Below are 24,992 nucleotides of genomic sequence, written 5' to 3' on the forward strand. Positions count from 1 at the left end.
GGAAGGCGCAATCCACCGTTTTATGGCCTCAGACTTACTGACACCCATCCCAACTGTTTTACACCCGGCATGCAAACCGCCCCTTTTCCAGCACGATGCTATGAATATATAATACATAAAATCAACAGGGATTTTGGCCAGGCGCATTTTCCCCTTCATTTCTGATTAATGGTGTTTGGATTCATGCATCAATGTGTCAAATGTAATCATCTTTTAAATCTAGTGTCTCCTTGTTCTGTACAAATGATCTGCACTTTGGCACGATATGCATCTTGCAGCGTTGTGAAATTTGTCTGCAACCACTTGCATTCAGAACACAGAATAAATCCTCCCGCAGGAGCAGCAACTCGGAAACCTTTCATTTTTTATTTCTGGTGTACTTATTCTGATCCTGGGTCTCACATCCCTCACCTCACTGCCAACCCATCAACAACTCAAACACTATTGTTAAGTTTGCTGATAATACGACAGTCATCGGGCTCATAACAGACAACAACGAAGCACCAACAACAACCTGTCCTAAACACCAAAAAGAGCAAGGAGATTATTGTGGATTTTAGGTCCATTAAAAAGACTACTCCATCATAGTAGGACCTCTCCTGGGCTGACAACACCTCAGCTGAGGAGGCACAACAACGCCTTTGTTCTCTGATGAGGCTAACGGGAGCCAATCGCCACCAAAAAACTACTTGTCAACTGATACAGATGCACCACAGAGAGCATCGTAACAAACTGCATGACTTCCTGGTACAGCAGATGCACCAAAGCTGACTAAATAAAAAGCCCTGCAGCGTGTTGTGAGAACAGAACAGGACACTGCTGGCATTGAGCTGCCATCACTAGAACGTCTTCACAGCACTCGCTGCGTGAGGAGGACTAAGAACATCATCACACATCCTGGACACCATCTGTTTAAGCTCCTCGCATCATTCAGGCGCTTCAGATCAATCTGCACAAATCCACTTTTTAATATATATTACTGATGTTTTGTGTAATTCATTTGTGATTACACACCTCCATTTTATAGTAAATGGAGGTGTGTAATCTAGGTTTAATGTCTAGATACAACCCAAATTTCCTTTGGCATAAATAATAATAATAATTTTGACAGTAAAGTATTATTTCTACTAACAGCTATATCCATTTTTTTAAGTAGCCTAATTTACATTAAAGGCACATACACAGTGATACAAGTAAAACATATGTTTAGAATAGTATTACTATTATTTAAAGGTCCCATATTGTAAAAAGTGAGATTTTACATGTCTTTTATATTATAAAGCAGGTTTAAATGCTATATAAATACTGTTAAACTATCAAAATGCTCAATATACGGACAAATAAACACAGCCTGTATACAGTAATTGTGCGTTTGAAACAAGCCGTTTGGATTTCTGTCCATTTGTGATGTCACAAATATAATATTTAACCCTTGTGTGGTGTTCATGTTTTTGTTTCTCAGCCAATGTCCGCCGGTCTGTTGGACCCACACCATTATTGGGTTTTTAAATCAATACAGCCATAACAATCTATGTAAAAATACTTAACAGATGTTTACTTTATCCCAATTACAAGCAATATAGACAGCATATGGCAGCTGGGATATAGTGCGAGAAAATATAGACTAGTTCCCGCAAGACAGAGGGTAAAATGTGCGGGAATGTGGGAGCAGACAGGTGTCGGTGCTTGAAATGTAACAACCTCATGCGGGAACAGCAGGAACAGAAAGACAAAACTCACACACATAGAAACAAACACACAAACACACATGCGCACACACACACACACACACACACACACACACACACACACACACAAACACACACACACACACACTTACAGCAGGCCCAGGTCAGAGGATGACAGAGTGTAGGTACTGTAAACAGCACCTACAATTTCCACACATTTATCTCACTCGGGAGTCCAGAGGACACGGACATCACATATGTAATATAATTGTGTAGGGGGGTGTACAGTGTGCAGTCATTGAAAAATGTGTTCTTTTATATGTTCTTCATAGAAAATGAGCCAAGGCCAATGAGTCTGAGGTTGAAAAAATAATGAATCACATCATTTTTCTTTTAGTAAACATTGAAAACGGGTCCCACAGACCCCGAACACCACACAAGGGATATATAGATCATTACACGGTTTTAAACATAAACATTCTAAATGTGTCCCAGTTTATTTCCTGGTTGGTGTGTATGTGAATAACATCAGCTGACAGGAAGTAAACATGGACCCAAACTGTTGCCTAGCAACGCAATTCTGTTGCAATTCCGTTGAAATGCGCTAAAACGGAGCGTTTCAGACAGAGGGTGAATACAGGTATATTCAGGCCGACAGTATGATGAAAATAAAGTTGTTTTTTTAACATTACAGGATGTAAACGTGTTCTAGTAGAAACACAAAATACAAGTATGAACCTGAAAATGAGCACTATATGGTACCTTTAATGACCACAGTGATGAATATTTGCCTTATACTCCCCACAGGTGGTCGCAGGCTATATTGTTATTGTTCTCAAATGTATTTAACATTAACGGAAAGAAGCTAAATGAGACGAATATAAAGGAAGCTATTGCCTCTGGTATTTGTAGATTACTGTTTATTTCGTTTTAAAATGTATTTTGTCTTTGTATGTTCCTATTTTATCTAGCTAAGTGAGTTTGTGTTGTGTATATTATATATATACTGGGGAAAAAAAGTTTGTAAAATACAATGCCAATTAGCATTGTAACAACAGAGAAATAATCGACCAAACAAGTTTCCGAACTTTTTGTTCCCAGTTTATATATATATATATATATATATATATATATATAAACATAAATATATGGACGGAGAGGAATGCTAATGCTAGCTGGCTTAGCAACCGTCTTGTCTCCATAGCGACGGACGATGGCGCTGTTTCCTAGGATTTGAAGCCTGCAGTAATATATATATATATTTATATTTATATATAATTATGTTTATATATATATATACATATAAATATATAAATATATATATATAACTATAAATATATATATATATAAATATATATATATTTATATATATATAAATATATATATATATATAACTATAAATATATATATATAGTTATATATAACTATATATATACATATATATAGTTATATATAACTATATATATATATATATAGTTATATATAACTATATATATATATATATATAGTTATATATATATATATATATATATAACTATATATACATATATATAGTTATATATAACTATATATATATATACATATAAATATAAATATATATATATATTTATATATAAATATATATATATTTATATATATATATATATATATATATACATATAAATATATATATATATTTATATATAACTATATATAGATATATATATATATAGTTATATATATTTATATATATATATATATATAGTTATATATATATATATATATATATATATATATATATAGTTATATATATATATATATATATATATATATACATATAAATATATATATATAAATATATATATATATATTACTGCAGGCTTCAAATCCTAGGAAACAGCGCCTTCGTCCGTCGCTATGGAGACAAGACGGTTGCTAAGCCAGCTAGCATTAGCATTCCTCTCCGTCCATTTTGTTTAGCTTAGCTTAGCTTAGCCTAGCCTGTGCTAACGTTACCGGCTGACTGACTGACGCTGCTGTTACCGAGCAGCAGCAGCAGCAGAGATGGATGACGGTGACGACCCGGGGATCGTCTCTCTCTCTCACATCAACACCACCACCACCTCCTCTTCTTCTTCTTCTTCTGGCTCTAAGTCCAGCGGGGACAAGATGTTCTCCCTGAAGAAGTGGAACGCGGTGGCGATGTGGAGCTGGGACGTGGAGTGCGATACGTGTGCGATCTGCCGGGTCCAGGTGATGGGTGAGTACCCGGGAGACGAGCACTGATCCCCGGCTTGAGAGCTCAGCTGAGCGCCGGCTAGTGGAGCTAACGAGGCTAACGTTAGCATATCTCTCTTTGTTTACAGACGCGTGTCTCAGATGTCAGGCGGAAAACAAACAGGAGGACTGTGTTGGTAAGACATTTAAACACGTTATAGCATATTTATATATTATATTTATATATATTTAATCACGAAACACACATTTAGCTAGCTAGCATGCTAATCCAACAAGCTAACACTAGCTAGCTGTCAAAACAGACCAAACCAGATCATCATATAGATTCAAGATTTAAAACAACATGAGCTGACCAAAGTGCTTTACAGACATAGTGCAGAGTAAAAACAGGTCAACAGAGCAGACAACAACAATCTCACACATCCACAGACAGAGACTAAGGTACAAATCCATGAGTAAAAGACTGTTATAATGAGCATTATATACAATAAAAGGCCAATTAGTAATCACAATTCAAGTACATTCAAACGCCAAAGAGAAGAGGAGGGTCTTGAGCTGTGCTTTGAAAGACTGTAGAGGGAGCTGATCTGATATAGGGAGGGTTTCATTCTGCTTGTGTCGTTTCATGCAAAGTCAGATTGATGATATAATGAATTCGCATTAGAGAAAGATAGTGTCATTGTATTGTTTTGGATGAAACACATTATTTAGTTCACATAACGTTAGGCAAATTATCTTCTAGCTATGTTTTATAAGAGCCAACTACAGAACAAAAGCATTTATAACACAGTTAATGCCATAATAACCTCAACCAGTTAACAGGACAACACATCAGTAAGATAAGGTTATTTGTATAACACATTTCAGCAACAAGGCAATTCAAAGTGCTTTACATAAACATTCAAGAACATTGCGACAAAGTGCAAAAGAACATTAAGACATAATTAAAACAGTTATAAAAACATTAAAGATTAGAAAAATAAAAACAAGCTAAAAATTAAAAAATAGGATAGAAGCTAAAATAGAGTATAACACACAAGCGTAAAAGCTCTAGTGCAGTATAAGATCATTATCTGGTTTAATAAAAGGCAGCAGCAAACAGGAAAGATTCAAGGTTTGATTTAAAAGCACTCAGAGTTGGAGTTTAGTCCTGCAGGTTTCTGGGAGCTTGTTCCCGCTGCTTCTGCATGTTTAGTTCTGACTCTGGGGACACAAAGCAGACCTGATCCAGATGAACCTGAGAGGTCTGGATGGTTCATAACATAGCATGTACAGTAACTTACTATATTCAGTGTGACCCTCCATATTGTGACACAGGAAATGTACTGGTTACTTGCATCGTAGATCACTGACTTTCTCCAGATTAATATGTATTTAGTGTATGTGTTTTTTTGCGAAATTATTATAACTGTTTTACCTGATTTCAGATTCACCTTTTATTTTTTACTGAAGCATGAAATAGATGCCAATGGTCATCCTTAGGAAGACGATGAGATAGATCTTAAAACATAAGTAAAAATCACATAAATTATAAACATTATTCACCATTATAATAAATAAGTTTGCACCTTTTATATTCTGTGTAATCTATGCTGTCCCCCCTGTTAATGCTGTCCCTATGTCCTCTATCTTCTTTCAGTTGTATGGGGAGAGTGCAACCACTCCTTCCATAACTGCTGCATGTCCCTTTGGGTGAAGCAAAACAATCGCTGTCCCCTCTGCCAGCAGGACTGGGTGGTTCAGAGAATCGGCAAATAAGCTCCAAGTCCAGGGCGGTCTGATTCTCAGACGACACCTGTGGCTGCACCCAAAGGTGGTGACAGACTTGACAATGATCACTGCAGCGTCCTGTGCAGAGAGCCACTGACACCGACAACTGTCCTCCTACTTATGAATGCATGCTCCAGTGGTCCCTGGTGTCTTAAGGAGGACGATGGACAAAATGAAAGTGGACTTGTTGGGTCACTGATTGGTCGATGTGGCTGGAGGGATCATGAAGAGAAGGATGAACCTCGTTGCAGTGTTGCACTTGTTACGTTATTGTGTCTGTGGTGATGTTCAGCACATCTTGAATATGTGACTGTCTTTATAAAAATAAAGAAGTGTGTATAGCTGTAAACATGTTTTTGTTCATCCAGTCATTTAAATAGACATGGTATATAATTCCTATAAACAAGTGAAATTATGGAAATTGGTACTTTATGTAGTTCTACAACAAATGTTTTCTTGATCAGCTGCTTGTGTTTAGAACACATTTATTATTTCAAAAGGTTGGCCTCTTGTGCAATGTAAAAAGGGTTTTGTGGGGAAAACATTCATATTCTTTAATGCATCAAAAATAGCACATTATTATCAGTACCAAAACTCAGGCAGAGCTTAGACAGTTTAACGTGATGCTTATCCACTTTTTAAACTAATGAACATCATCTATGGCGTTCACAATGATTTAGCAAATCACCAAACATGAATGTCCAGTTAAAGGATGTAGTCTAAACTCCTTAAGTCACCTTAATGCCATAAGTACCCTGGCAGTCGAAGTGAACTACCTGGACGGCAGCCATGCTAACCACTACTAGCACTTGTTATACATGTATGGCGAGGTTGGCCTTGTCCCATGTTACACGCTTAATCTATTCAAATCACGAGTGGTGAAATGTACCTAAGAACATTTACTCACGTACTTGTGCTTAGTTAGCTGCTTGGATACCGACGAATCAGGAATACATTTCAATGATAAATAAATAAATAATACTTTGAATTGAGCCATTTTGCACAAGTACTTTTGCTTAAACATGATATAAGTGTTTTGTGGATTTTCTGCAGTCACATTCATGCAGAACATCTCAGTGTTCCCTCTGAAAAAAACCCGCTGATCACAGTTTCCTTCTCAAGGAATATTGTGGGGATGACTGATCAAGGTAATTCACTTAGACGTGAGGCTAATGACTGGAACCTTCCCTCCTCTGAGTCTGTCAGGAAAATGAATATCTTAGGCTGCTTATACTTAATCAATAAGGGATAATTTAGTGATACATTCACTCTTTCTCCTATAATAAGCAATGAAGTGTGCTTATACTTCACATATTATGCACACAACAAGCTATAACTTCTTAAGGCCAGGATCTGCCACCTCATCGTGACATGCTGCCAGCCCAGTACTGCACACTTTGTATCTCCTAAAAATAGACGGGCCTAAAGCCTCTTAAGTTCAAACCACATAAGTTGCTTTCTCTTAGTGCCGTCGACGAAGAGGCTAACGTCAAATCCTAGAGGACAGTGGTACTTTTAATGGTACAAGAGGCGTGTCGGAAGAGGTGGAGGATGTTCAGGAGTGCTTGGGACCTGCAGATGAGTGAGCGGTAGTGTTTTAGTTGATCAGGCCTACAGGTGTGTCACAGGACACATCCAGCATGGGTGACCTGCTGGGACTGGACAACCTGGTGGCCAACACGGCCTACCTGAGGGCTCAGCATATACACCGTGATGAGCTGAGGAAGCAGAGGGTCTTCCTGACGCTGCCCAAACCAAAGATGTCCTCTGCTCTCCAGGCAGCAGTGGGGAGGAAGTACGAGTCTCTGTGTGAGAGACAGCCTATCGGGAGGAAGTTGTTCCAGCAATTTCTCCGGACCTCTAACCCGCAGTACGGGGTCGCCACTGAGTTCCTGGAGGAGCTGAGTCACTGGAGCTTTGCTGAAGATGAAGCCAAAGAGAAAGCCAAAGAGAACATCCTCGCACAGTTCTGTCGACCTGGGTCCGAGAGTTTCCTCTCATACCTCACAGGAGAGGAAGCTGAAAGTTGCAAGAATCTATCAGAGAAAAACTTCGAGGTGGTGACGTTGGGCAAGATAAGAGAAGCCACAAGAGACTACCTGTGGGGGAAACCTTTCACTGAGTATCTGAACAGCCCCTTTTTTTATAGGTTCCTGCAGTGGAAGGAGTATGAGAAGCAGAGGATCAACGACAGATACTTTTATGAGTTTAGGACTTTGGGAAGAGGTGGCTTTGGTGAGGTAGGTGCAAGATATCCCTGCATCTGAATAAAAAAAAGGGCTGAGCGATAATTCAATATGATAATTTATTGTCTTCCAATGGAATCGTATCGTAATGAAATCATATATCGAGATATCGTGACGCACGTCATCTAAATTGATAATAACAAGCACATAATAACTCAAATTTCTCAGCAAATCTGACGTGAAATATTTTGAGGGAATATCATTTAAAGATGCAGTTTTGTTTTTACATTTACATTACCATTCAGTTCAATGCGATTAACAAATGGTGCATATATATATATATACAGTATATATATATATATATATAGAAATATTTATTTATTTTTTCTCTTATTTTCATTTTTGCTCTACAGTTCTTAATTAAATGAGTAAACACTTCACTTTTCATTTGTTAAGTATTTAATTCAAACAGGAGTTTACAAAATAGGCATACCATGTGGTTGTAGACTATTAATTTATGACTTAAAACATGCTACATTGTGATATATATCGTTATCAAGATATGAAATGACCTATATCGTGATAGAAGATTTTGGCCATATCACCCAGCACTAAATAAAAGTGTAAATCTCAGATTGCTTCATGGACTTACGACTAATATGTCAGAGTTAAGTTTTGAAAGAAGAAATAACATCCTTTCTCAATTCATAAGCCATTAAACACACTCTCAATCAGTTTAATACACTCAGGGGTTCACTCAAAAGTCAGTCAATCCCAGGGGAAGAGGCTGGTGCTTGAGGCTAATGTTAGCACACTTTAGCTTGATATTGCTATGGAACAGACATTAGTACCTTAGCATTTTCTCTATTTGAGCCACTATTACATTATATTTTAGCATTTAGCATTATCCTGTAGTAGTTCAGGCTGTTCTCATACACCGTTTGTAGCTATATCTATGAAAAGTTATGCGCTGTAGTTTGTATATATCCCACAAAATCAATTTGTATGCAATTCAACTGTGAACCAAGGCCTATGGAAAGGAGGCTGGGTCACGGGCAGACATGGGTCTTGGGGTATGGGGTATAACACATGCGCAGTGTAACTGAAGCTGCGGTCTGGCGTTGCGATTGGTTCAATTTCGGCGAGTGCCAGATTTTTACTGCGCATGTGTTGTACCCCCCGAAGACCCAGCCTCCTTTTCAAAGGCCTTGCTGTGAACCAGGAAGTATAAAGAGTGACAAACGCAGCTTAGGGAGGAGGTCGGGTTGGACAAGTAGGTAAAAAAAACAGACTTTTGCCCAGGAGGCCGGTGTTCGAACCCCGTGTGAAACCAGAAGTCAACGTTGATTTATTTTGTCATGTAACTTCTTCTTAACGCCACTTTTGGAGTTGTTTTAAGCTAAACTACCATCTTTCTCTAAACCTAACTAAGTAGTTTTGTTTCCTAAACCTAACCAAATTGACAGAAGTTTATTTTGAAAAGACTGTATGCATGTGACAAGCGGAAATTGACACGTGTTGCTGGACATTCGTAGGAAAATGCCAGAAAAATGAGGAATAACTTACAACCGTTGTATGAGGATACGTTGAGTTGTTACATGTAACCACAGTTACATTGTCTTGCTTTAAAGGACCACCGTGTAACAATTAGGGGGATCTATTGGCAGAAATGGAATATAATATTAACAAATATGTTTTCTTTAGTGTATCACCTGAAAATAAGAATTGTTGTGTTTTGTTTTTTTACCATAGAATGAGCCGTTGATATCTAGATAGGGAACCTGCCGTCATGTTTCTACAGTAGCCCAGAACAGACAAATAAAACACTGGCTCTAGAGAGGGCCATTTGTACCACCATAGATTTTCTACACGCTTAGCATATGGGAGACGTTTCAGTTGGTTGCAATCTGCAACCTCACTGCCAGATGCCACCAAATCCTACACACTGCACCTTTAAAGTAGCAGAAACGTATTTCAGGATGAGCCAGTAGACACTAAAACAGGAAAACCAATAAATAAAACTGGTATAAAATATATTGTTCCTCTGTCTTGCAGGTGTGTGCGGTGCAGGTGAAACACACAGGCCAGATGTACGCCTGCAAGAAGCTGGATAAGAGGCGCTTGAAGAAGAAAAGTGGCGAGCGGATGGCCCTTGTGGAGAAGCAGATCCTGGAGAAGGTCAACAGCCTCTTCATTGTGAACCTGGCCTACGCCTACGACAACAAGACCCACCTGTGCCTGGTCATGGACCTCATGAACGGAGGCGACCTCAGGTTCCACATCTACCACCTCGGGAAGCGGGGTATCCGTATGGAGCGTGTTATTTACTACACGGCCCAGATAACCACTGGGATGCTCCACCTGCACTCTATGGACATTGTGTACCGGGATATGAAGCCTGAGAACGTGCTGCTGGATGCTAGAGGACAGTGTCGGCTGTCCGACCTCGGATTGGCTGTGGAGCTGCCAAAGGGCAAAACGATCTGCCAGAAGGTTAGCGTGGTGACCTGTCCATAGATTAACCTACAGTGCTCGCTGTCAGACACTTGCACTGCAATGCAATCTGCAAAGCCTCTCCATATACTCCTGATCATACTGTTCACGTAGATAAAAATAGCTTGCTTATTCCCCTCTATTGTCTTTTTAATGCCATTACACTGTATATTTGTTCACCCACTACTACAAGCAGCTTACCAGGAATAGATCTGATGGCTCTGAGTCGTGCTCTGACAGACAGACATAAGAGAGTATAACCCTGTGTGACTTAAATTAATCTCATTAAAAGGTGCTTGACCTCATCCCCAGTTGGATGCTGGCTGAGAAATGAGCCTGTTAATCTTTGCTTTACTAATACCAGATATGGCCTCAACGTGTCTGTTCAAGGAGATGAGTCAGGAGATTCACCTACGCTCACTAGAGACTCAGTCATTTGTCAGCTGACTAGCCCGTTGGAGGCCAGTTAACGCAGCATTATTTGCTGTAACAGAGTCTTATTGTTTCACGCTGCAGTCTATATTTTTGTCTTCATGCTTAATTTTGTTTTCCATTATGTGGAAGCTGGTCAACAAAGTTCTGTCTGGCCTCAAATACTTACGTCCTGAAAAGAAAAATGACATAAATTCATTTTAAAATGTCTTTATAGGAGAGTCGTGAGCATTTGAAGTCACTAGCATACAACTTAAATGTTACCATCTACTGTTATGTATAGTACCATCCATCCCTCCATCCATTATCTTCCGCTTATCCGGGGCCAGGTCGCGGGGGCAGCAGGCTTAGCAGGGTATTAGCTTGTAATGTACCAGAGTAAAGCTTAAAGCTACTTTTCATCTCCGCACAGCAGCGTGTAACCTTGTGTTGAATCTTAGTCTTTCAGTGTGGATACGATCCTACAGGTTAGAGCAGTGGTTATGCACCTATTTGGCTTATGACCCTTCAAAATAAAGCTATATTTGCCTGAGACCCCTCATCACCAGTTACATATATCTACTGGTTGTGACCTCTTCAACCGAAGAATTAGTCTTTTCCTTGCTTTATTTGAACATTTTTTTTTAGGTCTGAAGAGATAAAATAATCCAGTAATTCAGAACAAAATAGCGATAGCGAAGATCAGATGAAAGTCTAAGTATAAATATGTTTTGTACTGCTTTCCTATGTTGCTAATCATTTTGTCCTCGATTTATTTCCGTGGAAACCTTTCTAAGGTTTATAGAGACAGAGTGGCAGAGATAAGGGACTGTACAAAAAAATACTGTAGGTAATACACTGACTATGGATAAATACCTCATACAACCCTACTTCAAACACCTGAACTATCCCTTTAACAACTAAAAGAGGCAAAGCATAAAACATTTAAGATGATTGAACACAACCTTAACATTTAACCTTTATATATGCCCTCCCGCCAAAAAACCCCATATAAACCCCAGAAGTATGGAGAAGGCTTATGTCTCGTTGAATGATCCTAATGTCTCTCTCCTCTATCTATGTGTGGTCAGGCTGGTACGACTGGTTACATGGCCCCTGAGATCCTGAGGCAGGAGTACTACCGCACCTCTGTGGACTGGTGGGCTCTGGGCTGCAGCATCTACGAGATGGTGGCCGCCCGTTTGCCTTTTAGAGACTTCAGAGAAAAGGTCCAGAACGAGGAGGTGACTCGTCGCGTTCTGGAGGACGAGTGCAAGTTTGAACATAAACACTTTGACGCTCCCACCAAAGACATCATCAGAAGCTTTCTGAAGAAGAAGGAGATGCATCGCCTCGGGTGCCGGTATGTAAAAAAACTTTAATTGTCTCAAGCACAAGTTTGTCACATAAGGCTGGTAGGTGTAGACGTCATGGAACTAATCATCCATCAAGAAAATGTATAACTTCCTTTGCACCCATGAAAACATAGTTAGTATGACACAGTCCATAGAAACAAGCCCAGGAGCACCAGACCAGTTTATAACAAAACATACCTGTAGTTCTGCTACACAAAAGGTAGTTTCCTGACGTTTCCCGACTTTTCTTGATGATTTAAATGCCCACAAGTCATCGACATGTACAATGTGTGAGATTTTAAGGGGTCATAGGCCAAAAAGGTCAGGAACTAGGTCTAGACAACAAGATTCAGATGTGAAGGATAATAGAAATGAGCTTACAAATGAAGCACTGCTTTCTTACCGGCACAAATCGGTGCTGAAATTATTAGGAAAATAAATTAATACATTGAAGAAAATCAATGTGCAACCGACTTGAATGCAATTTGTTCAAAACACGGCAGCCAGAGACGAAAACAAGTGCAAGCACCATTTCTGATTTCCAAATATCAAATTGATTTTTTACCACTTATAAAACTCTAAGCGGTACAGCTTAGTCTTAAGTTTTTGAACTTTTGATGTGACACATTTTAAGGCTCATCAAGTTATATATTATGGCTTTTAAGTGCCCATATACTGTATACGATATTATTATCTTCATCCACATGTTCAATGCCCTGCACTCCCAAACAGGCGTGCTTTTATTTGCCCTGATATGCTGAAACACATGTTTGACTGCCTAAACGATATCAAGCATTGGGTAACTTCTTGAAACTACACAAGAGTTAAATGGAAATTAAAATTTTTGGTCGCCCAGATATTGCTAAAAACGTAGCTGGTGACTTAGGCCCACTCTCTGGTTATGTCAAACACTACTCTAAGGATCTTGGCATTTTATTTAACCCTGAGTTTAAATTTGATGTACAAATAAATGCTGTTGTTGTAATTTTTTCCCATCTTAGAGTTTTACCTAAGGTCAGGCACATGTTCTCTTTTAGAGATTTCAAGACAATAATTCATGCTTTTATTTTTTTCTCGTCTGGATTATTGCAATGCACTACATCTCGGAGTCAGTCAGACGAAATGCTAATAAAATCTAAAAAGTCATGCCATATTACTCCAATTTGAATGTCATTGCACTGGTTACTAGTGAAATTTAGAGTTGACTACCAGATTTTACTTTTAGCTTATACGGGCTCCAGCGTATTTCAGTGACTTTTTTACATCCCGACTATCCTCCTAACACTGAGGTCAACAGATAAGCTGCTGCTTTCCATCACAGATAGTCGTTTTAGGCGTAAAGGTGTCCGTGCCTCTACACGTTCAATCAGCCCCAACCATCGAATGTTTTAAATCCAGGCTAAAAACACACTTACTTTCACTGGCTTTCGATGTGTGTTAGATATGTCAATATGTGGTCACCGCGGGTTGTTTATAAAATGTGCTTGACTTGAAGTTTTACAGAGTTAATGCTAACTTCAACTTCAACTTGTCATAGCAGGAAAAGCACAGGTGCTGCTAATAACACTGACGACGGCTCTGATCTGTTCAAGAGTCCCAGTGAGAGTGAGGCAGTATGAACAATACCAGGAACCTGAAATCAAAGCATCTAAACAGAACTCAGCCATCATTCATTTCATGATTTACACCTGTGCTTTTCCTACTGTGACAAAATGTCTTCTGTGAAAAAGGCCTATAAGGACAACTAGGATGTGAGTTGCTCCGCCCCAACAGGTGCAACAAATAAACTCATTAAACTAGCAGGAGAGTGCAGGTCTAATCAGGCACAAGTGAAAACACCTGTGTGGGTGTACCTTTAGTGGTAAGGACACTTTTGTTTTGTAATCTGTATTCTGTTATTTCTTATTTCAGTGGATGTTTTCTTCCTTTTTACTGCAACTACTGTTAAGAAGGGTTTTATAATGAAGCTATAGCATTATCATTACTCTTAAATTGATAAACCAAACATGTAAACTACACATGAGAATCTTCTATATTACAGTATATCATTTTTATCAATTTGATTCCTATTTTTAGAGGGTAACTTCAGTATTTTTCAACCTGGATCCTATTTGCTCATGTTTTTGTGTCCAAGTGACTAGTAGGGACAACAATTTCTGAAATTGGTCCAATATTGAGGGAGAGTGCTGTAAACAGAAGCTGCGAAACGAGCTGACTGTTATTGTCAGATTGTTATTATAAGTGTTTGACAACATTATGGGAAGGACCCTACAGAGAAATGAAATGTTTTTCTTGCCTTTCTCTTGATCTGGTCTGTTTGTTATTGTATCCAAGTGCCGCTCAAGGAGACGTCTCGTTGTGAAATCTGAATATCCGTATATTCTGGCTCAAATAAATACGGGCGACATTGAACATCTTTTAGATAACACTAAGCTACGCTTTCTCTACTCCAACACAACAAACTCTGACCGGCTGGCTCGCGCGTTTCCACCATGGATGTATTCCATCGCTGTCTTCCGGCAACACGTCACCTCAACAGATTTCAGATCTAGACTTCTCCTTCAGCGAGACTCTTTCCATAATGTCAGACACTTATAATAACAATCGGAGTCTGTCATGGCAAAAACAAACACTTTTAGTGGACGTAAATGACGGTGCCAGCTTGCCCCGATAGCACCATATTGCAGCACGTGAGCAGAAACCTATTAGTCAGTTAGACACAAAATCATGGAAAAATAGGCTCCAGGTTGAAAAATACCAAAGTTACCCTTTAAATGCTCCATATGAACACTTTTATTGTCCAGCTGTGCTTTCATAACCTAATTTTCTATCGCAGTCCAATCATTAAATGTCTCTTGTGTCTTTCTTAATAGTAGCGGGGATGACCCACGGACCCACGCGTTTTTCAAGACCATCAATTTCCGTCGTCTGGAGGCCGGGCTGGTGGAGCCTCCCTGGGTGCCAAAATCCAACGTGGTCTACGCCAAGGACACGAACGAGTTCAGGGACACCTCCGAGGTCGAGTCCGCCATCAAGTTCGAGGGCAAGGATGAGAAGTTCTTCAAGCAGTTCAGCACAGGCGCCGTCTCCATCCGCTGGCAGAAGGAGATGATCGACAGCGGAGTGTTTGACGAACTGAACGACAACAAAGTGAATGGTCACAGCTGTGAGACCATATGGGAATCCAGGACGTGCATTATTTTGTAAACATACTCAATATTATGTACAACTGGGTAATAATACACTTGATTTTATTTGACATTTCCAAAGTGCCTGGTATAATACCAGCTGAAGCAGCTCAGGTACCATTTTAAACAGGCCTTTTTCCTTTATTTGAATGTATTTTCTTCTGAAAGAGGAATCATCTTGACGCCACAGCCAAACATCTGATGATGGGACTTCTACCTCAGTGGTAAAATAAAACCACAGTCAGACACGCTGACATTGTACTGCAACTGCTGCTTTTATACTTTGCCCTCTATTCCTGGTGAGACAGCAGACCCCAGTGGCGTGCATAGTTTCCATTACATCACTCAGACATTTTGGCAGGCCTGAAGTGTTTACATGTGTTAGTAAACAACCGATATAATGTCTGTATGTCGCCGAATAGCAGCAGGATTATTATTAGTATTTAAAGTAATGTGCCACATTTGTTACACAGACATAAATGCCATGAATGCCTTTTGGCTCATGTGAGCCGACGATGTGAAATGTGACCTCAGTGAAGTCCCTCAGTAGCAGACGTTCACCACTAAGTGCCGCCAGACGCCCGTGAAGTGCGTTCAAACCTCCCGCAGCACTCTTCATCATCCCCATTATCCTCCTGGCTGAGCTGCTCCGGTATTTACAAGCACTGGATGACTCGTTCAGCTTTAACAAGGGAATGCAGGGAGACAAATTGTCGTAGTTTTTCCCCCGCAAAAAATTAAAAAAAGATGTTAACATTGAATTTGTGGCTTTAACAAGGCAATACCAACCCCCTTTATTACCCCCCAAACCAGCCTGTGTTTACAAGCCATACACAAGCTAAGAAAGAGACGTTTACTACTTAAAACATAGCAACAACAAAACATATTTAGCTTTTACAGACGGTTAGTTCTTGTATCCATGTATGGACTGTGCTAACTGCATGACAAAAGCTCCAAGTTCCATGTGCTATTGTTGTTAATAAGTATTGTTTAATTTGAGTTTTCATCCCTAGATGATTGCATAGAGATGAAATGAGGGAGTAACATGTGACAAAGGTCCCTGGAGAGACTCAAACCAGGGATGTTGCGATGTAGCATCTTCATGCTACCAGGATGGCCCAGGTGTCTTATTTCTGACTCAAATTATAATTTAAATCTCTGTTTTACTTGAAGATGTACTGTGTAATGCATGTCTTTTTAGTCTATTTTTGTGGCATTGTCAGTACGTAACAGTGCCAATAATATTTTGTAATATTAAAAAGGTATTTTCCAATGTTCTATGTGACCTTTTTGGCTTCTAATGATTTTATATGCTGTTTATAGCTTTGTGATACTTCTTGCTTCATGCTTGTGTTTTTCACAACAACGTTTGGTGCTCTTTTTTTATTAAACGTTCAAGCCGGGTGACAACATTTTGTGCAGTCAAAAGACGCCGCAAATATGCCCTCTCGGATGCCCCTATGGTTGATAAATGTTGATAAAACATGATGCAGCTCCCTTTAGAGTGCCCTTCCAGTAGAGAAAACATGATGAAGTACCCTATAGGGTGCCCTTCCAGTAGAGAAAACATGATGAAGTACCCTATAGGTGCCCTTCCAGTAGAGAAAACATGATGCAGCTCCCTTGAGAATGCTCTTCCAGTAGAGAAAACATGATGAAGTACCCTCTAGGGTGCCCTTCCAGTAGAGAAAACATGATGAAGTTCTCCTTAGGGTGCCCTTCCAGTAGAGAAAACATGATGCAGCTTCCTTGAGAATGCCCTTCCAGTAGAGAAAACATGATGAAGTACCTTCTAGGGTGCCCTTCCAGTAGAGAAAACGTGCTGCAGTGCCCTTCCAGCGGAGAAAACATGATGAAGTACCCTCAATAACTGGCTGACATTAAATCAACGCTACGATGCTGTGTCCTCCCTACACATGAAATCACTGCTGTCAGTCCTTTTTAGGACCCGACGTCTCTTCTCCGCTGCTATTTCATAGCCCAACTAATGTACACTAACTATATTCTGTACGCTAGCGATGTTCAGTACAGATGACATTTTCCCGCCGATTGCTGTATAAATATTTCCAGATCGTGCATAACATTTATATGCATGTCATCCTCAGTTTGTGAGGTGCGCACCGTGCGCCCACAGCGCTCAGAGGGGAAGCTCCACTCCCTACTGCAGCTTGAGAGGAGAGATGTCTAGAGCAGCGAAAATGTACATTTCAACTTAATTTATGCTTCTCACAGTACTGTAGTCTGTATGAAATGATTAAACACATGCAAAAAAAAACCTTGTGTGCGCTGGTGCCCTTTTTATTTATTTCGCCCCCGCCCCTCAGACAGCCTGAGTCCGCTACTGGGCTCAGATATCATCATATACCTAAACAGCCAGGGTCAGCCTGAAAGAGGAAGGTGCCTTATAGTAACCACAGTTCATTCATAAATTACACTATGACCTCACCTCAACATTTGATCCACGGTGTATATCATCCGTCACTCAGTGTATCACTCCAAAACCTCAGACGCATTTCAGTAACGAGGGACAGATAAACATGTGTTGTGCTAATTCCTGCGTGGTGGCGACCTCACGGGGCCGAGTAAGTGGTCCCGTTCACGCTCAACTGTCATGAGATTAGAGGGTGGTTCAGATGGAAATCCAAGACGCAACCTGATCATCGTTGGGCTGCAGGGGCCGAGTGGGGAGTCCACTGTGGACGACGTGACGACAAGACAAACACGGCAGAAGGTCTCCAGGAACATGTTTTTACCAGGTGCCTACAAGCCTCTGCCAGGGTTTAGTTCCCCACGGGTCGACGCTCTAACTCCTGCCCTCCAACACACACTCTGCAACACACACACACACACACACACACACACACACACTGCCCGTATCATTGCACATTTGCACTCATGCATGCAGATACACACACATGCATGCTCATTTTTATGCATCTTCACACACTTGTGCTGATCATGCAGGCAAAGATGTACACACACTCTAAATAAACACTCTCACTTCCACACTCTGACACACACACACACACACACACAATCTTATTACCTCTGTGGAAGCAGGCATGGGGTTTTAGAGATCAAAGCAGGACAGGGTGTAATTTGGTATCTGCGTTTGTTACATGCCCATGCTCTGGATTCACATCAAAGGCATGTGCCACACTTCAGCTGAGCCCTGGCATCCTCAGGATGATATCACACCAGCGATACTGCTGCTTTTTCCCTTCTTTGGCTGCGAGTATGTTGAGCTTACATGCATACAGTATGTGTCTGTGTTTCCATAGATGTAAACATGCAAATTGATTCGTGCCTATGCATTTGTGTGCGCATAAGTGTGTGTGTGTGTGAGCATTTAGGATATAGGTGAGAAAACGGTTAAACAGTGGAAACAGAGAGGCCATTGTCTGCTGAGGGAGAGCGAGAGCCAGCCATGTGGGAGAGAGATTGAAGGGTTGTTGCTCGCTGTCTCGTACTCGTTGCTAGTGTGATATTTTTAGGGGGTGTAAAATCTGTTTTATGTAACAAAAATGTAGATAAATCAGAATCAAAAAGAGTCATTGTACTGAGCTGCCGGCAGGGTGACCCCGCTGCTGCTCAGGAAGTGTTTAGTTTTTGGTTAACATTCAATTTTCTAAGCTTCATTGCTTGAATTCTTAACATTTCCACAAATAAGTGAATTCCTGCAGGGCGGTCCAACAGAAACAGAGCGTGAGTGTGCATGATGTTCTTCCCCACTGAGGCCCAATGGGCAGTTTCCATGGCGCCCAGACCTCAGACCCCGTCCTCTGCCAGGGGCTGGACAACGTCATGGATAGAGCCTGATCACACACACACACACACACACACACACAGTCCCACACTGAGCCCTCGTCCTATCACTGTACCATGTTTGGTCCCTTTACTGCAGAAATCATCTGTCTATGTCATTTAATCTCATGTTCAGGCTTCAATATTTATTTTTCTTGCAACATAAAAAAATGCTGCCAGTGTGGCCAAATAATGAGTAGCTCCCTGCATAACCCCACGTTTTGGGAATTTTCTAAAAGAGTATCAATGTCTTGAACCATAACTGCATGGCACAAGAATCAAGAAAATGACATGTTTGCACAGGATTCCTGACAAAAGTTGATTTGTATTTGAAGCAGAGGAAACGATATCACCACATAAACAGATTGTTGTCCCTTGATTACTGTAAATAAAATGAGATTTTTTTTAATGTTCAGAAATATATGAAAATGACTTAACCAGGACTTTTTGCAGGAGATTTTGCTGATCATCCTGAAAAAATGACACATTTGCCAAATAAATAACAATTCCCTTGCAAGGCTGGAATAGGCAATGATCTGAGCAAAGCAGGTTGCTGAGGTAATTATTTCACTTTATGTTGTGCTCACATGGTGCATATTCCTAAATAAAGTTTCCTTAGTTCTTAAAAAGTGTTGGACACAGACAAGCTAGGGCCAGGTAATATTATTCCAGCATAGGAGTACTGGTTAGTGTCTGTGTCTGGAGAAATAGCCTAATAAGCCATCATATTTCTGTGTCTGTTTCAGCCATTTTTCCATTCGGCTACTTTAACTATTTCAACTGTTAATGCATCAGACCGGCAATACGTCATCCAGAGTAGGCTCACATGACCACGGGTGGGAAAACAATCCCTCGTCCCTCATAGACGGCAACAGCGTAAAGAAGTTGAAACACATCTCTAAACTTCTACTTTAATCAAAGCGGTAATAGTAATAACTCCATGCCAAAGAGTTGCCGTGTTGGTTGCGCCAACAATAAATCCAAAAATGCTGATCTCCGATTTGTTCCCCCGCCATTTTCTAACAAAATATATAATTGAGCGAAGAAGAAACCTGCAGTCATAGGAGAGAAAATGACGAAAAGCTGTTATGTAGCCGGTTAACCGAGGCTTTCACCCTGAGATTTGAGGCACATACGACGGTGTGGTAAATGCGGCTAAGTGTGGCTAAATGATGCTGGTGACAGTGACTAACATGGCTAGCTTGAGTGTGAGGCTGCTGCAGTAATATAGTCATGAATTAACGTTACAGCAGCATCAGACTGTCGTCTCCAACTACAACACTTAGCCTGACGTGATTCAATCAAATATGTCTAGATGTCTGGATAAGCAACTGACGGGACATGGCGGCGATCAACCTTAACTTATCAAGGTGTCACGAACGCTCAGGTTCAGGCACGGTCGCAAAATAATTATTAGACATGCAACAAACGCTTGAATAACAAGAGATGAATACATACCATTGCATTGAAGTCTATGGGATCTTTCTTTCCCGCCTTGACTTTTTGCCAGGTTTTAGATAACCATTTCAACTGTTTGTCCATTTTAGCAAACTGTTTAGACTATAAAGTGTTTGCATCACAACGTGTCGTGTTCAGGTGTTACGGCTGACTTAATATGACTTTAAATCAAGTCATAATTTCTACTTTAATTTTATTTTTTTGCAAATGAGTTGAACCACTCAACAATCTTTCCACACACCCCCCTGGCAACTGCACACTGGGACTGCACCAAACCTTTTAAACTGCTATCCTACTTCTTAACTTTCCGTTTACCCATTTCCCCGATCAGCACTCTGTCACATCTCTCCGGTCACCTGTCGCTAGGAATAAAGTTCTCTCCCACAAGTAGAAAATCCCATGGAAACAGCTTAAAGTTCAAAAAGTTACAGCATCCTGAAACCCGAGTTAGCCGGAGTGCAAAGCTTTCTGATGTTCCTCGCCCCTCCACTGCAGGGTGATTGAGGATCAGCACATCAAACGAAGGCAGAGGGATATAATGATACAGAATACTGTATGAGGGAAACACTTTACAACCCCCTCATCCTGAACTGTGAAGGAAAAAAACAGTTGTGGTGCAATGTGTTAATGTACTTTAATTACAGTACACCATGTTGCCTCAGGGGTCACTGACCGAGCGGGTTTTGGCATCTGTTTGTGTGGACGTCCATGTGTGTGTGTGTGTGTGTGTGTGTGTGTGTGAATGAGAGAAGAAGCAGGTATAAAAGCAATCGATTCCACAGTGTGACACAAAAACAGAAATATAATCTGTGAGGTGATATTAGTTTCTAAGAGTGTATCCAGTTTGATTTAATTAGCGGGTACTTATTGCATTCTTTGTTAGCGGTGTAATATGACTGACAGTTGGCGCGGCAGGCAGTCTGGACCGAATCCAAGTCCATCTCTGCTGTTAGTGTGTGTTCCCAGACTCTGTAACCTGCCTCTTCCAGTCTGTCACTGCCGTTTCAAACTCTCAATATCCCTCTGTGTGTGAAAATTCACCCCTATCACACCATCCCTGGACATCTGGGGGTTGTCGATACACAGCTGCTGATGGATAAAATACTACAGACAAATCTGCAAAGCTGTTTCTGTAATAAAGAAATATGTGTGAACTATTTGGGTCGGTTTAACACTGAAAAGAGACAAGTAGTACTCCTCATACTATGACCAAACGATGTGGCATTTCCTCACAGGTACTCCTCATACCGTGACTCATTTGGTCCCGTACACCAGCAGGAAGAGGTATTCAGATTCCTGGCAAAAAGTGTAGACTCCTCAAAGGATGCACCTTGTCCCCCTTTTTCATTCATAATGGGCTGAATGTCAGTATGTAGCCGAGGTCTGGAGAGTGTCCACTCTGGTGACAGCAGCCTGGCATCTGCGCTGTTTTCAGATGATGTCATGGCTTCATAAGCCATATAAATTTGGCCCAGGTGAGGGAGAAGCAGCTGCCCCAAGTGAAAGAGTTTGGGTACGGTATCTCACATGTTGTTAACTATGTCCAGACATTGTGCTGCGGGTGCACAGATGAGATAAGAAGATAATTCTGGTAGAACTCACGGTGCCATGAAGGGTCGCCAAGAGGCACGTGAAGTATTAACTTCTAGCGCTGATTTGCAGAGACAAAGGATGGCAATCCTGGTTGTTCCCTTTAGGTATAAAAACAAGTATAATAGGCTCTATGTTGAATCGGCTCTTGTTTTACCGATATTTAGAACTACTACGTTTGTAGTAGTGAAAATGTGAAAATGACACTGAACTATAGTAAAAATGACACTGAACATTGTGAACATGTGACACAAACAAACAGCTGATTGTAACGGGACACGAACAGCAGTCTCCTGGTTGAGACGTTGGACGTGTTTATTGGAATGACCCATTTTTCAGCTTTGTGAATATGTAAATATAGAACACAGAAATGCAACATGGGGTGTTTTTCATTTGAGATAAAGAAAAATAAATAAATACAATAAATAGACAAATTTAAACAAATGAAGGGTGTTTTGGGGAAATATACATTTTAATTTCTCCCAAATTTCTTTAAATTTAGCTTCCTGAAGCCTCGTGGAGAAGGTGATTATTTGCCTTACAATAAAATGTTATGAATTATAATATAGAAGTATTTTATAGATGGGGTGTCTGGCTTAAGCCATTTCTTTGTAATTGCTTTTCAACAGTCAAGGTAAAATTGCTCTCACACTGACAAAAAAGAGGCTCTTCCAATGCAAAAATAATCAATATTTTGATATATTCCATCTGCAAAAAGTGACAAAATGTGACACAAAATTGTTATCGGAGAGAGCAGTCAAACAAATATGTGGTTGCCACCATAATGGATGAATAGATGGATGGATATGGGTAATGTATTTTCAGGTTATATGACGATCATATGTTGTCATAGCTTTGCAGTATCACTTTGTAGTCCAATGAAATACTGGCCAAACTGGGGCTTAACATTTTTCATCCTAATAAGCTTAAACGTCTTTGTGTTTATGAGACATAAAGATAGATAAAGTCGGTTCCCAGATGGGAAACACAGTTTTAAACACTCTCTCTGGACGCTGCGTCCTCAGAGGTTTACGTCTTGTTGTGACAGGCGGTACTACTTCAGGCTGTTTCTTGCTGCAGGCCGTCTCTTGGCATTTAAAACCCAACTGAGCTCAAGTGACGGCAGCCATAACTTAACCGTTGAGAATGCGTTCAGTGGTAACACGCCTCAAATCTAAAAACTCCACGCTGTAACCTTATCTCTCTTATTTTTATCTTTGGCGAATGACGTTTTTATACTCACATGTATGATGGATTAATATCTTGTGATGATCATGAGGATGTGGGCTGTGGTCTCCCACACACAAATATGCATGCACGCTCACAAATATGCCAGCATAAATACACACGCACACACACACACACACACACACACACACACACTGCCCCCAGATGTCTCTGGACATGGTCTGCTGTGACTCCAGTACATTTGTTTATCCCTGCATGTATAGTTAACTTTTCATGCCGTGCACAACAGAGCGCTGCACTTTTCCACTGCAACTCTTTTCCACTCGCTCCTTCATACGTCGAAATACAATGGACAGAAATAAACTGCTTTTTCTTGTTGAAATAAAATGCTAATTGTTTCAGTGGTGGACACAGAATGAGACTGAAATACCAAATACCAAATGCTTGATGCCACTGTGCTTGTCACACATCTGCTCTCTGGCATGAAACACCACCAGCAGACCAACACACACACATATCCACGACTGACTTGTCAGGCATGCCATGGCTTGTGTCCCAAAAGTGTCAATCCAAAAGAGCGTTCGGTGATGCTGTTGTGAACGGGGGATGTTTATTATACTCCTACTGCAGCTTTGTGAACGTTCAATCAGCACTCTCCTACAGGTGTTTTCAATTACCTACTAATTAAACCTCTCATATCAAGGTAACTTGTCCCGCCCTAACAGGTGCAACAGGAGCCTGAGGGAGCTGTCAATCAACCCCACAAAGTCTTGAGAAGAGTGTAATCAGGAAACATAAGTGAAAACACCTGTGTGGGTGGAGTCTAGGTGTGCAGGGGTTTTAACCAATCGCTGGTTTGCTCTCAGATTTTAATGGAAAAGTATGGTTTATTACAACTTGAGTTCAAATTTTCGTAGCTATAATCATTGGTTCTATTGGTATATTGGTCTATTCTATTAATAAAATTGTACTTGATCATAAAATTACGACCCAAATTGTCATTGCTGATACACTAATTGAACGGTACTAGTGTAGTGCCCATTGGGGGGCGTTGTTGTTTGGCGCATGTGCACGTTCAGATCGGACCGATTGCTTGCTTCCTGGTATTGCTGCTTGCAGCATTGTCGGGGAGGGTGTGGCCTTTAGGAGCGGGCTAATCGCTCGGAGTACTGTTTGCAGTGTTGTCGAGAACCGCTCATCGCTCATTGACTCCAGGGAAGTTAAAAAAGAGTTTAGTTGTAACATAAAGTATATCCAGCAGTGAGCTGCAGTCAATGAGCCACTGTCTGCCCAGTCGACACGCTCGACTCAGTCTGCAGAGCCCTGAATTTACAAAAAAAGATGTTGTCCTCATTAGTCACTTAGACACAAAAACATTGGAAAATAGCGACCCGGTTGAGCTAAGACTCCTTACCTCTTTATAAATGTAGTAACAATTAAAATCACATCAATAACATCAACTCTCCTTGTGTTTCTTTCTTATTCTCACCCTTTGCTCTTATAGGTGAGAGTTGTTGCAAACAGCTGCTCCGACTGGGTCACATGCTTTGTCACATTGTTAACACATAATAACCCAACGCACCATTGTGAACATCAAAGTCTGTCTCTTCTGTTTTTGATGTCGATGCAACGTCCCCTGTTGTT

At 40.5% G+C, this 24,992-nt stretch overlaps 2 protein-coding genes across 2 annotated transcripts; both read left to right on the forward strand.

The window, feature by feature from the left end:
- Positions 1-3,646: 3,646 nt before the first annotated feature.
- rnf7 (ring finger protein 7) lies at positions 3,647-6,024 on the forward strand. The gene is made up of 3 exons (XM_074641781.1): positions 3,647-3,927; positions 4,034-4,081; positions 5,545-6,024. Exons 1-3 carry the CDS (start codon positions 3,732-3,734, stop codon positions 5,661-5,663), a joined length of 363 nt encoding a protein of 120 aa, XP_074497882.1. The 5' UTR covers positions 3,647-3,731; the 3' UTR covers positions 5,664-6,024.
- Positions 6,025-7,214: 1,190 nt separating this feature from the next.
- grk7b (G protein-coupled receptor kinase 7b) lies at positions 7,215-16,968 on the forward strand. The gene is made up of 4 exons (XM_074641782.1): positions 7,215-7,915; positions 9,917-10,354; positions 11,857-12,128; positions 14,994-16,968. Exons 1-4 carry the CDS (start codon positions 7,316-7,318, stop codon positions 15,325-15,327), a joined length of 1,644 nt encoding a protein of 547 aa, XP_074497883.1. The 5' UTR covers positions 7,215-7,315; the 3' UTR covers positions 15,328-16,968.
- Positions 16,969-24,992: the final 8,024 nt, after the last annotated feature.

Source organism: Sebastes fasciatus, chromosome 7 (assembly GCF_043250625.1).
Source record: "Sebastes fasciatus isolate fSebFas1 chromosome 7, fSebFas1.pri, whole genome shotgun sequence".
NCBI classification, from domain to species: domain Eukaryota; kingdom Metazoa; phylum Chordata; class Actinopteri; order Perciformes; family Sebastidae; genus Sebastes; species Sebastes fasciatus.

Coding starts and splice junctions, on each gene's coding strand:
- rnf7 (XM_074641781.1), top strand. CDS start 3,732: ATGGATGACGGTGACGACCCGGGGATCGTCTCTCTCTCTCACATCAAC. Junction 3,928..4,033: donor CTGCCGGGTCCAGGTGATGG/GTGAGTACCCGG, acceptor CTTTGTTTACAG/ACGCGTGTCTCAGATGTCAG. Junction 4,082..5,544: donor CAAACAGGAGGACTGTGTTG/GTAAGACATTTA, acceptor ATCTTCTTTCAG/TTGTATGGGGAGAGTGCAAC.
- grk7b (XM_074641782.1), top strand. CDS start 7,316: ATGGGTGACCTGCTGGGACTGGACAACCTGGTGGCCAACACGGCCTAC. Junction 7,916..9,916: donor GAAGAGGTGGCTTTGGTGAG/GTAGGTGCAAGA, acceptor TCTGTCTTGCAG/GTGTGTGCGGTGCAGGTGAA. Junction 10,355..11,856: donor GCAAAACGATCTGCCAGAAG/GTTAGCGTGGTG, acceptor ATGTGTGGTCAG/GCTGGTACGACTGGTTACAT.